The following is a 16,458-nucleotide window of genomic DNA, read 5'->3' on the forward strand; positions in this document are numbered from 1 at the left end:
CTGCCTCAAGTAAGATGTAAAATTAAACCTTAATTCAGTTACATTTTAACAACATTCCAAAAAACATCAACAATTACATAACTAATTATATCTTAAAAAAAAAAAAAAAATTACATAAAGTCCACATATCTAGTATTAAAGTTCTAAAATGTTGGAACAAAATTAAACACACACAATGCAGCAAATATTTCTGGAAGGACGTGGCCCTTTTGAACAGGACCCTTATTTCCAGGAAGCAAGGGAAGAATTAATGAAATTGGCTCGCGAGTTGGATCTTATGCCTGATACGCCTTTAGAACCGCCAGGTCACAATTATTTCAATAATAACTATTTATTTGGACTATAATTTTATATTTACCTTTTTGCCATTGACGTTGCTAGATACCTACACTAGTAGCCACGACTCATTCATTTTTAACCCATTATTTATAGTTTAGAATCATCCGGCACACCCACTAAAAAGTCTATGCGATAAAGAATATACATTAATCAAAAGACCTCTCTAATCTGCCTAGGATTTCATTCAAACAATATAACTCAAGGAATTGAATGTTGCGAAAGAATTCGTATAAGTTTGTAGTAATTGTTTTGAAGCCTGAAATACTAACTGAATATGGCGAAATATTCTCAAGAATACCTGAATTCTGATAGAAACGTTCTTTAAAATTGATACTGAAGATAGATAGCGGTGGTGACTCGGTAGATTGGTCTAATCATTAGTGCATTGTCTAATGTGTCAATCTGACAATTATGATTACAAAATATGACAGACATCTGTATAAATTTAATACATATTTGTTCAAAAATTATCAATCGTAAAATGTGAGCAAATTTGATAGATTTTGGATAACTTTGAATTTTATTGAAATGCAGTTGTTAACTGGTTGTATGGTGCTATCTAGTATAAACATCATTCAGTTGGTGAGATGGAAATATTCTGCCGTCAGCGGCGGCATTACCATTACTTTCAGTATTTCTATAACCCCAAAAATCAAATTTACTGGAAAAAAAAGTTTCCAATAATAGAGTTCAGTCTTTATGTATCCAAATGTACCACTTTTGCGCTAATCACGCCATGAAGAATGCTTTGCTTTAAGCATTCTGGACTCATTTTTTCATGTTTGAGATAGCCTGTTCTCACATGGACATTAGTAAATCATTCTAGGAGGTTGGCCATAAAGTCTACAATATGCTATCTAGAGTAGATTAATAAATATCGTGTGCTAATAACATTTTTTTATCAGTTGTCTTTTTTTTTAAGCATTACAAATATTTTTTAAAGGTAAAACCCACTTAAATGTCCCTCAAGTTTATTTTCTGTAACCTTTGGCCAACGGTTGTCAATGATGTTAACATATATATAAATGTATGTATGTGTGTATGGACCCTTTTCGAGAAAATAAGTGAAAATTGAAATAAATAAAAAGATTCAAAATTTTGGGCTACAACTATCTCGAACTATTTAAACATTTTGCTGAAAATTTCAACTTAAAAATTATAGATGTGTAAGGTAATTCGATAACTCTAAAATTGGTTTCTTTAATAAAAATTTTCATGATTCTATCAACACAAAAAATGGAATGTTTCTCCTTCTTACATCTTATTCATTTTCTCTTCAATTCTTTAATTACTACAACTTATCCCTCGAGAGATACTGACTTCCACTTTTAAATTTACAAATATCTTTTAAAACACCCACTGATTAATTGGTCATTAAAAAATCTACCAAAAAAAATGGATGATCTGATAATTACAATTCCCAAAAAAATATTTAGCTTTTTTAATGTGTATTTTATTAGGCATTAATTACTCAATGTTAGCCGTGGGCCACTGGCAGGATAACAAAGGAGATGTCCACAGAGCAGTTCGTGCGACAGAAGTTGACGACAACCTCCTAGAAACGGTGTTTTCATTCCTTCCAGATCAATTATTGGTTTGCTGATAATTTATTAAATTATTTATGTTAACAAAACTAAGTAATATTTTACTGTACAAATCCTGTTTTAAATATTTCTAGATTATTATAAATGGAAGTAGTATTGCATTGAATTGTGAGTCGAAAGTAAATATTTCAATAGACAAGGATGGGTTTACTTTAATTGCTGACAATATTGACTATCAGAAAAACACTTCTGTAGGAAAAACTGTTGCCGGACGATATAAAATAACAAGAAAATACCAAATCCTATTACCGTACGATTGGAGTAGAATGCAAGCTGCTTTATCTAATGATGCAAAAATATGTATAACAGTGCCTGCTTTACCTCAGGACAAGTACAACTGCACAAAATTGTAATACGTTTCATTTGTCAATAAACAGCAACAAATTGTTTCTATAGTCCATAAAAACCTCAGCGTAATAAATAAAATTGAGGAGTGAAATGCCTCTTCAACTGTTGCACTTCTAAACATCCAATCAACGACAATCAAATTGTCGAAAAAATGTACACATTATATATTGGTTTAAGGTAGTACGTGAAAACACAAACTATTTATTTTAGAGTGAATTGGTAACATACATTACAAGAATGACAACGATCTTAAGCAGCTTAACAGAGGCTTCCTTAAATTCTCGACTCTTCTCTAATTTTTAACCCAAACGATCTATCCTCTCTCCCACCAGGACATTCTCTATTGAAGTTGCCTGGAAGCATGCCACAGGCAGATACGACGGGCTGAGGTCTCGGTCTCTACCACTGTTTTTTACTGCCTTTCGTTCAACCTAACATCTTGCAGACACAGAATCCTAATTTGCAAGCATGAATGCTAATCATGATGTACATGTAAATAGAGAACCTTCCACCCCTAAAAAAAGTCAACGTCCCGAATTGTAACGACTTACTTAGGAGACATTGTGTGAGTCTTTACAATAAAGACTTCTGCCAGAACGTTTAAAAGGCCAATCTCAAAAGTATGCTTTTTACCAACCGGCGAAGAATGGCTTAACTCAATCAGAAGTAATTTTATTAACCACTGGTGTCAGTTAATCTTACAGAAGATTTATAATGTTTAAGGAATCACCATTAACTGGATTACCCTCGGTAATCCATTCTTTTCCCCATTCATTTTGTGCGTTTGTTTGTACAATCAGTTAAAAAGACAAGATTTCTCAATTAAATTCATTTTATTAACATTTGATATTTAATGCAAACTTGTTTCATTCATTCCCCTTTAGGAAATGTAAAAATTGTGGTGAATAAATGTAAAAACGTATAAACTAGAAGCATTATTTACAAGACGTTTCGGAAATGTGTATTAATGCTCATAGATGTCCGAAACGAAAATGTCTGACTGAAACAGACTATAAATTCAATTTTGGAAGAAAGGTTTTTTTTGAGTCGAATTAATAAGTTCTAATTAAAAAGTCCAGCAAAAATTCAAACAATTTAAACGGTGCATATGCAATTGTTATAAGCCTAAATTTGGATATCAAATTAAGTCGTCAATAGAGGATAAAATGGATAAGTACGTTTTCAAATATAATACATACATAACCATTTATTAGTACAAATCAATTTTTGCTATGACAATAAAGATATTCGTTTTTAGACTTCTCAATTTGCGCCCAGCACCATTAGTTCTTTTCACCAATTAATTTTATGAGAAATCAGAATTTTACATACTTTTCAAAAGAACAGCCCTCTTACAATTTAAATTATTTTGCACTAATCTCTGATCATTTGTGTAAAAATATTTTTAAAAAAAAAACAAAAATAGTGATTTTTTGAATGCTTTTAGAAAACTTTTTAAAAGAAATATTTTATTCTATAATAAATTTTTAAGCCATCAAATATATATTAACTTTTACGCTTCTTCTTTTTCTTTACTATTAATCAAATAAAAGGATGTATACAAACTGGATAAGCGATATAAAATATTTACAAACTTTAATAATATTTATATGTATCTCGAGTAAATATATTGCAACTACAAATGAAAATGGTCTGGCTGTTTAAAGCCAAAAATATGAAACATTTGGAAAAATTGCTTTCCCCTACTAATATAGGAACTAAGAAAAAAAAAGAAAACAAGTTATATCTAAGGTAGGTAAAATTATTTTATTAATTAACTTATTTACATCTTTTTATTTTCAGGTATTTGTTCTTTTGTCGTTTACTTTTATTTAATTATAGTTTAGAAAGTTACTTTATTACAACATCTATAATTTTCTTTTATTTTTAATTGTTTTTTATTCCTTTTGTAAAATAATCTACAGCAAAATTACAAATAACAATAAAAACAATAACATTGATGTAATTAAATACTAAATAAAAGTGTTCAAATGTTTCACCACATCATTATTTAGAACTACATAATTTACAAGTTTATGTCCTTTCTTATAAATAGACATCTTTAAAATAATATGTAGACATAATTCTGTAGATTTTCTCTATTATTTAAAATATAAATAAAAGGAGATAAGTGCTGCTCTACTTAAAGTGACAAATTCTTAAATATTCCATTTTTTTGGAAAAATCAACCATGCAGAGAAAGATAATTGAGTTACTGTAGATTATAGGTAGAATTGAAGGGAAAGAATTGGTTGGCGTAGTATACAAAAACTGATCAGAACGGATAACCGAAATCAATCCTTTAAAAAATGCATCAAATCTACACATGCAGAATGGTTTAAAAATTATAATTTTGGTTAAAAAAAAAAAATCGATATTTTTTAAACTAAAAGCCAGTTCTTCTTTAATAAAATTATTTTTGTATTTTATTCACTAGCCATTAGACTTTGTCACCTTAAGTAAGAAAGGTTGAATTTTTTTCTCTTTTTTTAAAATAAATTAATAAAAAAAGAAGAAAAGATATAGGGGTAAAAAACCGTGGTAAGTATTTTTAGCAGCAATTCTTGAAGAATCTGCAAAAAATAAAAGAAATATATATGTAATAGGAACAGTAGTTATTTGTGATCTGAACGGGTTTACAAATAGGTAAATCAAATTAAATTAAACTTTCATAATTACTAGTGGACCCATTTCCGTAAAAAATGGTAGAGCCAGAAACCAATTCTGTAAGTTGCACTTCCGATAAACAAATTTCTTTAAATTTGAAATTCTGAAAATGCTTCCAAGAAAAAGGAAAAGGAGGGGAGTTTTATCAACTTCTCCTTAATTATTAATTTTTTTGTACACTTTTATTACATATATAAAAAAGGTTGCATAATTCTTGACGAACGTTAACCTCTCAGATAGAGGGCTATTTGAAAAATTTTAAAACAAAAGTCACAATTTACTACAAATGCACAAAGGAATTTAAATTTTTTTATTCATATTTACTCATGGCCCTCATAAAATGTGCAAACCTAGTTACGGATTTCATACATGTGAATATAAATAGTTTTATTTCAAAATAGTTATTTTTTTTCGAAGATGTCACTTTATTTGACGATGTTTGGTTTTCTAAAAAACAATAAATTTTTAAGTTACAATAAAAACACATGGACTTCTAGGGAAGAAATTAATATCACCACTTTTTAATAATTATGGTATACTCGTAAGTAATACAAAGAGCGTTTAAGCAATCTACACTTTTGGTGCTTGCAAGGAAGCATGTTAAGCCTAAGTGACCTCCTTACAGGAAAATAGTCACCTCATAAAAATCGCCTAATCATAGTTCAGAACAATGGATCAAGGGTAAGTATAGTAACGTAAATAATATAGAACTTACCTGTTAACAATATTCTCCATCGAGACATTTAAGATCTTAAATATCTTCGTCGCCACTGTCTGATTTAAACTTTTTATTGATCATTTCTTCCGTGGGAACGTCGACAAAATCGTCGTCAGTGTCTTCAAGTTTTTTTTTTAGCGATGTCACTTTATCTGACGATGTTTGGTTTTCTAAAAAACAATAATTTTTTAAAAGTTAGAACACATGGACTTCTAGTGAAGAAATTAATACACTACTTATTATTATTATGGTATAAGTAATAAAAAGAAATGCGTTTATTTGGTCGAACTTATATTTATTTATCTAATGGGATTGAAAAAATAATTTAGGGAAGGGATTAGCTATGAGGTTAGCATACTGGACTCCCACGCGGAGGTCCCGGGTTCGAATCCAGCAGCTGACCCTTAGATTTTCTCTTCCTAGGAGCTTCTTACAGCTCACTGTCCGGTGATGGACAGTGTTGTCTGTAACGAGAGAACACTGTCCGGAGGCCGGCAGTGCACTGGAAAAAGCTCCGGGCGCTAATAACCTCTGCTGTAGATGCGCCAAAAAAAAAAAAAAAAAAAATAATTGCCATTTCAGTCTAGAAAAATTTATTTTGCCGAGCTTTCGACCTAGGGACTAGGTCATCTTCAGGGCTAGTTTAGAAATTAATACTATTACATTTCAGGGTTGGTGTGTCTTCTGTCTTGTCTGTTCATGGACTCGACAAATTTTTCTAGACTGAAATGGCAGTTATTTTTTCAATCCCATTGAAACTATGAATCAGTCAACAAAAAGCAGTCCATGAACAGACAAGACAGAAGATACACCAACCCTGAAATGTAATAGTATTACTTTCTAAACTAGCCCTGAAGATGACCTAGTCCCTAGGTCGAAAGCTCGGCAAAATAAATTTTTCTAGACTGAAATGGCAGTTATTTTTTCAATCCCATTGAAACTATGAATCAGTCACCAAAAAGAATGAACAATTTATTTATCTATTTAATTGGTGATGCTAAGTATCCATACAAATAATAAAGCGCACAATTTCAGTACAATATTTCAGTTGCATCATTCTTACACTAGTAACTCTTTAGATTCAAATTTTGATTTTAAAAGTTAATTAAATTCGGTTAAGTTAACTTTCTTAAATTTCTTTTCACAAGAAGAGCAACTGTTTCGCCCGCAAATTATCCAACACCACATAAAGCCAGATTAAAAAATGATTGCAAATCACCTTTAAAACCATGAAAAACTTTCGCTATACGATCTTTTAAAACAATTTTAGTCACCATTTTTAATGTACTCATGAAAATCCAAATTATCCAAATTTAATTAGAGCAGAACTGTGAGGTGTACTTCAATGCAAAAATATTCTTGAAAAGTGTATTTTATGCATCTCAAATGAAAATGAAAGTACTGAAAATTTTCTATTAAAGTAAAACTTTATCGATAGAATCCTCATCCTAGCAGTCAACCACCCATCCAAGTTGGAAAATATTTTTGTTACCGATTTGCTAGGCTGAACAATATCTATTTGTATTCAGATCATTACAGTTCAGGGCTCTTACGAGGGTCGTTTGAAAAGTCCGTGCAAAGTCAGAGAGATAGCCTCTGGCGCGTATCGAGGTTATGTTTAGTTAGTAGCATCTCTTGGAAGAACACACACCAAGTTTCAGCCAGATCGGTCTATTTCTTTGTGTTTGGCATTCGTTTGAATCGAGGAAGTCGAGTGATTTTCAAAAAATGGACGAAAAAGAATTTCGTGTGTTGATTAAACACTACTTTATGAAAGGCAAAACGCCTCAGGAGACTAAAGAGAAGCTTGATAAACATTATGGTGACTCTGCACCTTCGATTAGAACAGTTTATAAGTGGTTTCAAAATTTTCGGAGTGGCCATATGGGCACAAGTGACGCTGAACGTTCTGGACGCCCTGTTGAGGTTACTACTCCAGAAATCATTGATAAAATCCATGATATGGTGATGGATGACAGAAGAGTGAAGGTGCGTGAGATTGCTAGTGCTGTGGGCATCTCGAATGAACGGGTACATAATATTTTGCATCAACATTTGGACATGACAAAGCTATCCGCAAGATGGGTGCCGCGATTGCTCACGCTTGACCAAAAACGAAATCGTGTGAAGTGTTGCAAGGACGGTTTGCAGCTGTTCCAGAAGAATCCGCAGGACTTTAAGCGTCGTTTCGTCACTGTGGATGAAACATGGATACATCACTACACTCCTGAGACCAAAGAACAATCTAAACAATGGGTTACCAAGGGGGAATCTGCGCCAAAAAAGGCGAAGACCGTCCCTTCGGCCGGAAAGATTATGGCGACTGTCTTTTGGGATTCGCAAGGAATAATCCTCATCGACTATCTGGAAAAGGGTAAAACTATTACAGGTGCATATTATTCATCGTTATTGGACCGTTTGAAAACCGAGCTGCAAGAAAAACGCCCACGATTGGCCCACAAAAAAGTCCTTTTCCATCACGACAACGCACCAGCTCACACCTCAGCAGTTGTGGTCGCAAAAATAATGGTAATAGGGTTCCAACTCGTTTCACATCCCCCCTATTCTTCAAACTTGGCTCCCTCGGACTACTATTTGTTCCCCAATATGAAGAAATGGCTGGCGGGAAAAAGATTTTATTCAAACGAGGAGGTGATTGCAGAAACGAATGGCTATTTTTCAGACTTGGACAAATCCTATTATTCGGAAGGGATCAACAAACAGAGCAGCGTTGGACGAAGTGTATAAGCCTAAAAGGAGACTATGTTGAAAAATAAAAAAGGTTTACCCCCAAAAATTAAGTAGTTTTTCTTTTTGCACGGACTTTTCAAACGACCCTCGTAAGTTAAACAGATAAAATAATCGAAACTTACTTTCCCAACTTGACAATTTGTTAAGTTTCTTATGTCAATTTAGTGCAAAAATTACTTTTTTGTAACAATATTTAACCATAATTATAAACATTTGAATTACGTTCAAAGTTTAGTTACTTTCTAGTTCGATTATGCTAAAGATCTTACTCTTAATTTATATTATTTTTTGATTTTTTTTTTTAGCAACTTGTTTATTGTTATTTTTATAATTTATACATGTGATATTGTTATAGAGTTTCCTCCTAAATGGTAGTTTATTTCTTTTGTCCTCTAAATGGTAATTTGTATTAATAGTTTTTTAAAAGTTCAACTTATTTATTCAAAAATTGTATTGATCTTACTTGAAAACGGTAACTTTACTAGTAGTAAAATACATAAATCTTTCTGTGGAAATTTTGGTCCATCAGTTTTGTTTTTACGCCAAAACCGTCCGTTTCGGTTCACAAATATTTATTTCTACTATATGTAAATAACCTTTGCTACAAACTGTAAAATTTCAAGCAAAAAAAAAAAACAATTTTACCCTCTTTCTGTGGAGATGTTAGGACATCAGTTTCACTTTTACCATCCGAATCCTCCTTTTGGTTCTCAACTGTACCAATATCTGGAGCTTCTGATTCTGAATTGCCTTTATTGGTTCTAGAAGTAACATTTGACAAATCAGGCGAAATTAATTTATTTTGGTCTTCTGTCTTTGTACTATGTTCACTTACATCTGATGCATCATCTTGTGCCTGAAAAAAATTCATAAAATTTAATCAAGGTAATTTAAAAACTTAATTATATATAGAATACATATAATAAAATGATAAAAAGTATAATTATATAAATATACATACATTTATATAATTATGCTCCTCGTTCATTATAAACTCGAATGTTTAACATCTCATAGAATAAACCTACCATCTTTATTCAGTCACGAATTCTGTCTTTATTTAATCTACTAAAACTCCCAAGTTCAAAAATTTTATGTAAATTCCCTCCGCCACCGGATAATATCTTAACGCAATATGAAACCCCTGTCCCTTACAGACGGGTGATTCAAATGAAAAACCTAAAATTTATAGTTCAAATTAGAAATATCACACCCATTTACTTAAACTGGTATGCACGTTACAATGTGCAGCAGATCGGTAACTGTTAGCGTAGTGCAGATGTCCATCAACGTCAAAACATAATACAGCAGCTTCTTTCGAGATTTTTCCATGAATACTGTTTAAGTGAATATGAAACTTAGCGAGTAATAGATGCATGTTTGTCAATAGACATCAGAAAGTCTACGAATGTAATAGGAAGTTCATAACTGTGGTTTTTCAGTCGAAATGTTCCTTAGGCGGAACAAACATACAGGATTGGGATTAGAGACAATAATGCAGCAATTGATCTCTTAGTGACGGAATAATTGAATGAAACTATATGTAAGACTTGGTTCAGCACACAAACTGTGCATAATATGCTCTAGTTTCACAGTGACTAAGGCTGATATCAGAATAGATATGATTTTAATGCATGTCAACAATTTCTTTGGCGCTTAGATGAAGGTAAAGTTGTTTTTTTGCAAGATTCGTTATTGAAAATAAAATCTTGGAAAATGTTATTTATTTCTTTTAACTATGGATAAGCATGGAGCGAGCAAATAAGAACTCAATCCTGTTTACTAAATCCAATTCACACAATACAAAGATTATGTCTTCCTCTCAATTGGAGAGATAAGGCAACACATTGGTTACTGCTCTTTTAAAGGGACATTTAACAAACACATCAAACTCAAAAGCTGAAATGAATCAAAGCGACATTGATCGCTACATATAGGGCTCATTTTGCAACATGTAAATGCAAGGTCAGATATTATTTATGACAATGAAAGACCTGGTTTTCGAGGGTCCACCAAATTAACCAAACCTTGCCAGGTACATTTAGTTCACTTAATGAGTTAAAAAAGGAAAGCGATGAAGAGGTACGCAACGCAAGAAAGAACTTATTCCTAAAGAAACCATCGAAAGGAACAAATTCAGAATAAAATTTTTACGCGCTTCAAATGTGTACGTCCGGGACTTGTAATTTCGAAAGCAAAAAAATACAGTTTTCATATGACCTAACCTCGGGCAAACCACTTAATAAAAGGTTTGTTTTTATTTTTCAATGTACGAATTTTGGATAAAAACTCCAATTTTGACTCCTGTAATCTAAGCATGGTATGAGGAAGAAAGTTAGGATAAGCGTTATAAAAGTACCTTCGATTCACTGACTAGATGATCCTCATCGCTCGATTTTTTCTCATCAATCCCATTAACAGTCTTCTTATCTGCAATTTTGGTGGAAGGCTCCTCAATTCTATTTTCATCTTGTCCTTTATCATCTTGCCCGCCTAGATCTTGTTTCCACTCATCTAGATATTCTTTACTACTTGCTCTAAGTTCTTTTGATATATTTTCTACTGATAGTAAAAGAGTATCTACTTTACCAAAAACGTCTTCAACACTATTTCTATCCTTCATGTACTTTACAGTGATTTTCTTATTTAAACAATCAACGGCCTTCTTTTTGAATAAATCAGTCATGCTCAAAGCATCTTTAATCGTGGCCGCAAATTTTGTAACAATAGGTTTGTATATTTTTGCTTTTTCATTAGATTCCCGGGTTGCCTTTTTAATATATGTTCTTTTCCCTCGTTTGATAGGTTTAACAATTTCTTTTTCATCATTTGAGTCATCAAATTTGTTTCGTTTTCTTTCTTTACCAGAACCATCAGAATCTTCAGAATCTCTGTTAGCCTTCTTTAATCGCTTACTGGATTTACGAGTTCCTCTTTCTTCATCTGACTCATCATTTTTGTACCGCTTTCTCTTACCACTAGATTCATCAGAATCTTCAGATTCTCGCCAAGTTTTCTTATTATCTAATTTCTTGGCTCGCCGATTGGATTTTCGAGTACTTTTTTCTTCATCAGAATCATCATCTTTGTGTTTTTTTAACTCACTAGATTCATCCGAATCCTCGGAATGCCAATCCTCTTGTTCATCAGTTTTTTTAACTTTTGGTTTCTAAAAAAAGAAGAAAGAAGAAAAATTATAAATTTTATTAGGGAATACTGATCAGATATTAACAACTTTATAATTCAAAAAAATTTGGTCGCCCTTATATAGTTTATCTTAAGTAGTTAGAACTAGTGTGGAGAAATCTCATATCCCAAGAACGTAGTAAAAGTTCAGTAATTCATTGCCAGCTTTAAAATTCCACAAGCAGCTGAATCACATTTTTCTAAGTAGCGGATCTTTTAAAGAAATATATAGCATGAGTAATTCCTTTAAAGACAGTAACGCTTTTTCTATCTTAAGTTTACATACAATAAAAGGCACTTTTTAGGGAATAGCTATCCTAGTAATTTTAATATGTACCTTCTTTTGATGCATGTGTTGGTTTGGTACAAATAAAAAAATGTTTAATGTTGGCACTTTTCTGTATCCAGGACGAGTTTCTAACCTTATTCTGCATAATCTTACAAGGACTTACAAGCTTAGGCCATGAGTGGACCCAAAAAATATCAACTCATAGCAGCTGTGTACCATTCAAAAACGCTAGGCAGAGGCGAGCGAGAACTTCGACCCTAGATTGTAGGCACCAAACTTTAAGAATCGGTTGCGATCACAGTTAAGTAGATGTAGAATTCGTATTATCGGATCCCCAAAAGATGGAAGTAATAATTTTCAGCTTCTTGAAAATTTTCTGTTTGAATTTTCTCCAAATTTCGCTTACATAGTCACTCTCTTTTCATTACCGGAGTTCTCAAAACGTGTATCTTGGAAATATCTCAAGTTACGCCAAAAATTCTTCATAAAACAAAAGAAAACAAAAATTAAGAACAATTTGAAGACTCCTAGCGCTTACTACAATAGTTTCTGCACAACTTTTTTTGCAATGGTTGTAATTGGAGCCTAAGACCCCGCGGTGCTCTCACTGGGTTCACTTCGAGAATAAACAAGCTAAACTCTAACCTGTCGATCCAACTCTGATTATTATATAATGGATTATTCAGAAATAATCCATATGCAGACATAGATATATGATTTTCCTCCACACTCGAATTAAACACGAAAATAAAAAACTATTGTACACTTTTTTTAAATAAGTCCACAGCAACAGAGTAGATGACTAAAACATACTCTAAAATAGCAGAGGGGACTCAATTTAAAATTGAACTTACAAAATAATTTTATAGTTATGCCTGTACTAAAAAAAAACTTACACGAACAAATTCCGCCGCAAATTTATTAGCCGCCCAACAGTGTGCTCTTAGTTCATATAACGGCTTTACGTCACAGCAAAAACATTTCCAATCATCTTTTTCGACTTCTTTTAATGCAGCCCTCGGTAAATTTCTTTTTATACATTTCTTGAAACAAAAATAAGTAAGATAGAAGAAAAAAGAATTTATTAAGGTAGATTGTACTAAATTATTTCGATTAAATATTAAAACTAAAAAAATATTCTATATTTAATACCTTACAAAAACCTGCTGTGCACTTGGAACACAAATAAAGTGTTCCTCCTTGACCACACCACCTACAGTATTTATCACTTCCATCTTCATCAACAGAAAACTCTCCATCGCCAAAGAATAAATAACATTTCTGAAAAATAAAAGATACTCAAAGCTAGAAAATGAGAATAACAAGCGGCTTTGATGGTGAGAGATCCCCCGTTCAAGAACCTATATAAAACAACAAAATCTTCTTCTTTTTTTTAACATTTAAGAAAATTTTTAATAGTAAAGAATAATTCGCCCTGTTCACGATTCTTTCACTGAATCCGCGTAATATTTGTTTTTAATATCAGGGACTGAATCTGTAATAACCAATAGTATTTTTTTTTTTTTTTTTATAAACACATAATAATTGGAGGCTCCGACAAGATAGAATTTTAAAAGAATTAGTTACGGGTCACAAAAGAATGATACAAATGGAAGTCTACTCCTATGATTTCTCACCAATAGCCTATTGCAACGGTTCCAAAGGCTATAAAAAAGTACTTTTAAAGTAAACAATCCCTTCTGACCTGTAAGTGATACTCTAAATGAACTGAAACTTTAATGGAGAACAATATTCCATCATCCTAGATCATTAAAGTACAAGGAATCCTGAAATTCAATAACATATTGCAAATTAATAAATAGGTAATTCATTGGAAGTTATCCTCGACGTACGTGGATGGGCTTTGCTTAATTTAAGCAGCATGGCTATACGGTCTGTTGTTCTCATAAAAAGTTACATGTAACAAGGAAGGATAAGAATTTAATAACTACTGGGATTTTAAAAACAAAGGTGCGTCACCAGATTAATCCAAATTCAATTTCATTTGTAAGAAGAAACGATCAACAAAAGAGGAACATTGGACAAATTATTCCTCCAATTAACATCTGGGGAAAAAGTACTGGAAGGTAATTACAATTCATTCTATTTCTATTCCTACACGTATTCCACGCCTACTCCTACAACTGAGACTATTCCTTCGGTGGAGTTAAAACCGCCGAATTTCTTACAAGAAACATAATTAAATTTTACTCAAGCTTACAAATCAAGTAGAATTTGGACTAATCTGGTGAAACAACTTTGTTTTTAAACTCCCTGTACTTATTAGATGCTTATCCTTCCTTGTTGCAGGAACTTTGTATAAGGGCAACAGACCGTATAGACCATACTGCTTAAATTAAGCAAAGCTCTTTTCACGCTTACCTTAGACTGAGGTTGAGGTATGTAGCGATTGGTAGGATCGGATCAAAACCCACTTTATATCATCTTTACAGCTAAATTTTTCAATTTAATTGAAACTAAAGTAACTAATACCCTTAAATATAAATTAGTGGAACCACTTTCCTGGCAAAAGCAAAATTGTACGGAAAATTCAGGAAAACGCACTAACGATTGACGGATTGTCAGAACCAAAAATTCTTTTCGAACAAGCTTGAATAAAAAAAAAAAATCTCTAATAGACGTAGTTTAATTATACAAGGACAATGTCGTGTAAATTTGTTTTAAAGCAAATTAAAAATGAAATTACCTCACATAACAAAGTATCCATAAAAGGATGTATATTTGGTTTTCCTTTTAAAATAAGTTCTTTAAGAGAGCCATTACACGAGGTGCACAATATATTTTTATTTTTAACAGACTTGACATCTGAAAAAAAAGTAAAAAACAACGCATACATAAAATTTACTTTAGTTCTCTACATGAATTTTTAACTCAGTGGGAACTGTAATGTTTACCTGGATATAATCCGTCCCTATATCGTTGTTCTTCATTTGTTACAACAGGTTTTTTGACTGATTTTACCTGAAATGAAATAATTAAATTAGAACCATCAATGAGTTAAACAAATATATGATCTTCAACAACAAAAAAAGAAAAAATGTTTAATAGTCAAGTCTGTCTTCCCCCAAAAAACTGATATTTTTAAACCATAACATGAGAAATCTTTCTTCAAGGAACTGGAAAAGGCAGTTCACTAAATTCAGTTAATACTTAGTTAAGATACATAAGAATAATTCTAACATACCAGGCTGTCCGACTGGAGTTGAATTTAAAAAAAAATATTTTCCATTCATTTTAGTTAATATAAAACGGGGTACGGGAACATTTTCGATAATACTAATAACAGGGAGGTACTAATCATTTTGCACATTTAAAAATAAATACTACTCATTAAAACTCACCATTTCATCACTAAACCCGCACGAATTTCTTTTAACAAACCGAACAAGTATACTCACGAAGAATAGTGAGATAATAATGCCAGAACATATCAATGTAATCCTACTTCATCCGAGAATAAAATGATTACGCAAATTAAGCAAAACAAATAAAAAAAAAAATCAATTACGTGTCACTTCGTGTATACTAAGCAATCTCATGATATTTCTTTATCCCTTAATTTTACTGAAATGGTCATCTGTTGTTATAATACCATTTTAGAATTTATCACTCTAATATCATACACATTTAGACTACGAAGGACAAATAACAATTATACCGAAGAACTTAAATTGAGAAAAACATGACCTCATCATATAAAAAAATACAACTTCGAAAACAAAAATTCCAGTAAAATTTAAGGAATCTGTAATTTAATAACTTAACAAAAACTTGAAAGGTTCCACCAATCCAATTAATTACACCGCGTAAACAAAGGTAAAATTAATGCTTAAGGTAAAAGGTAAAATTCAAGGCATGGGTCAGTAATATGATTTTGGTTGTAAAACTACGTTAATGCAAATTATTTGGATAAACAGATTTCAACCTGTAGTCAATGACGCTTTGAACGCACTGTACACGTTTACCTGACAGTTGAAAAAATAGGTTGATAGGAACCTTACATTCACTTGAACCTCCTAAATTTTGATACACACTATTTAAATAATTTCTTACCATATTTGAAGTTCTCCTTCCCTAAATTTCTTTTCAGGTGACTATAAAAGATTTGATATTAGTTTTTGCACATATAATCGTTATTTTTATTTTTGTAAAAACGACGCCAAATCAGAGACGCTCATCGCATTTGTGCTGCTTGTTAAAGGACTTACAGCCGTTCATTCAGGTTGGACAATTGTTTTGATAATAACATTCCCTGGCAATAAAAGCAAGATTTTCACATCAAATATTTCTTATATAATTCCACATTGAAGTTTCATTAAGTACACGTTAACAAAAAACTTTACTTTGTATATGTATTAATGTAAATAATAAATAATCATTATCTTATAAAATAAAAGTGCATATTATTTTTTAATATCTAATTTTAAATTAATAATCGAATTATAAAATAATTACATAAAAAGCCATACAAATTGAATTAAAAAAAGAATTCAAGCCAAGAGCTACAAAATATATCACGCCTTGGTGGAGGTGAA

General features: G+C 31.8%; 2 protein-coding genes across 2 annotated transcripts in view; one reads left to right on the forward strand and one right to left on the reverse strand.

Moving 5' to 3' along the window:
• LOC141454204 (uncharacterized) lies at window positions 1-4,683 on the forward strand. The gene is made up of 3 exons (XM_074128177.1): window positions 1-305; window positions 1,800-1,933; window positions 2,018-4,683. Exons 1-3 carry the CDS (start codon window positions 176-178, stop codon window positions 2,294-2,296), a joined length of 543 nt encoding a protein of 180 aa, XP_073984278.1. The 5' UTR covers window positions 1-175; the 3' UTR covers window positions 2,297-4,683.
• Window positions 3,479-16,458, reverse strand: part of LOC141454198 (uncharacterized) — a 13,159-nt gene continuing 179 nt past the window's right edge. Inside the window, exons 2-10 of the mRNA XM_074128168.1 lie at window positions 15,977-16,175; window positions 14,818-14,884; window positions 14,610-14,728; window positions 13,055-13,183; window positions 12,799-12,945; window positions 10,787-11,596; window positions 9,073-9,283; window positions 5,674-5,846; window positions 3,479-4,864 (exon numbers count right to left, since the gene is read on the reverse strand). Of these exons, the coding sequence (XP_073984269.1) occupies window positions 5,710-5,846; window positions 9,073-9,283; window positions 10,787-11,596; window positions 12,799-12,945; window positions 13,055-13,183; window positions 14,610-14,728; window positions 14,818-14,884; window positions 15,977-15,979 (1,623 nt within the window). The 5' untranslated portion in view covers window positions 15,980-16,175 and the 3' untranslated portion in view covers window positions 3,479-4,864; window positions 5,674-5,709. The remainder of the gene's footprint in view (window positions 4,865-5,673; window positions 5,847-9,072; window positions 9,284-10,786; window positions 11,597-12,798; window positions 12,946-13,054; window positions 13,184-14,609; window positions 14,729-14,817; window positions 14,885-15,976; window positions 16,176-16,458) is intronic.

This window comes from Rhodnius prolixus, unplaced genomic scaffold (assembly GCF_049639745.1).
Source record: "Rhodnius prolixus isolate KJV_2025 unplaced genomic scaffold, Rpr scaffold_9, whole genome shotgun sequence".
NCBI lineage: Eukaryota > Metazoa > Arthropoda > Insecta > Hemiptera > Reduviidae > Rhodnius > Rhodnius prolixus.

Bases quoted from the DNA above. Each gene is read 5' to 3' on its own strand.
- LOC141454204 (XM_074128177.1), top strand. From the start codon at position 176: ATGCAGCAAATATTTCTGGAAGGACGTGGCCCTTTTGAACAGGACCCT. The intron at 306-1,799 runs GTCACAATTATT...GTATTTTATTAG, and splicing joins TACGCCTTTAGAACCGCCAG to GCATTAATTACTCAATGTTA. The intron at 1,934-2,017 runs GTTTGCTGATAA...AAATATTTCTAG, and splicing joins TCCTTCCAGATCAATTATTG to ATTATTATAAATGGAAGTAG.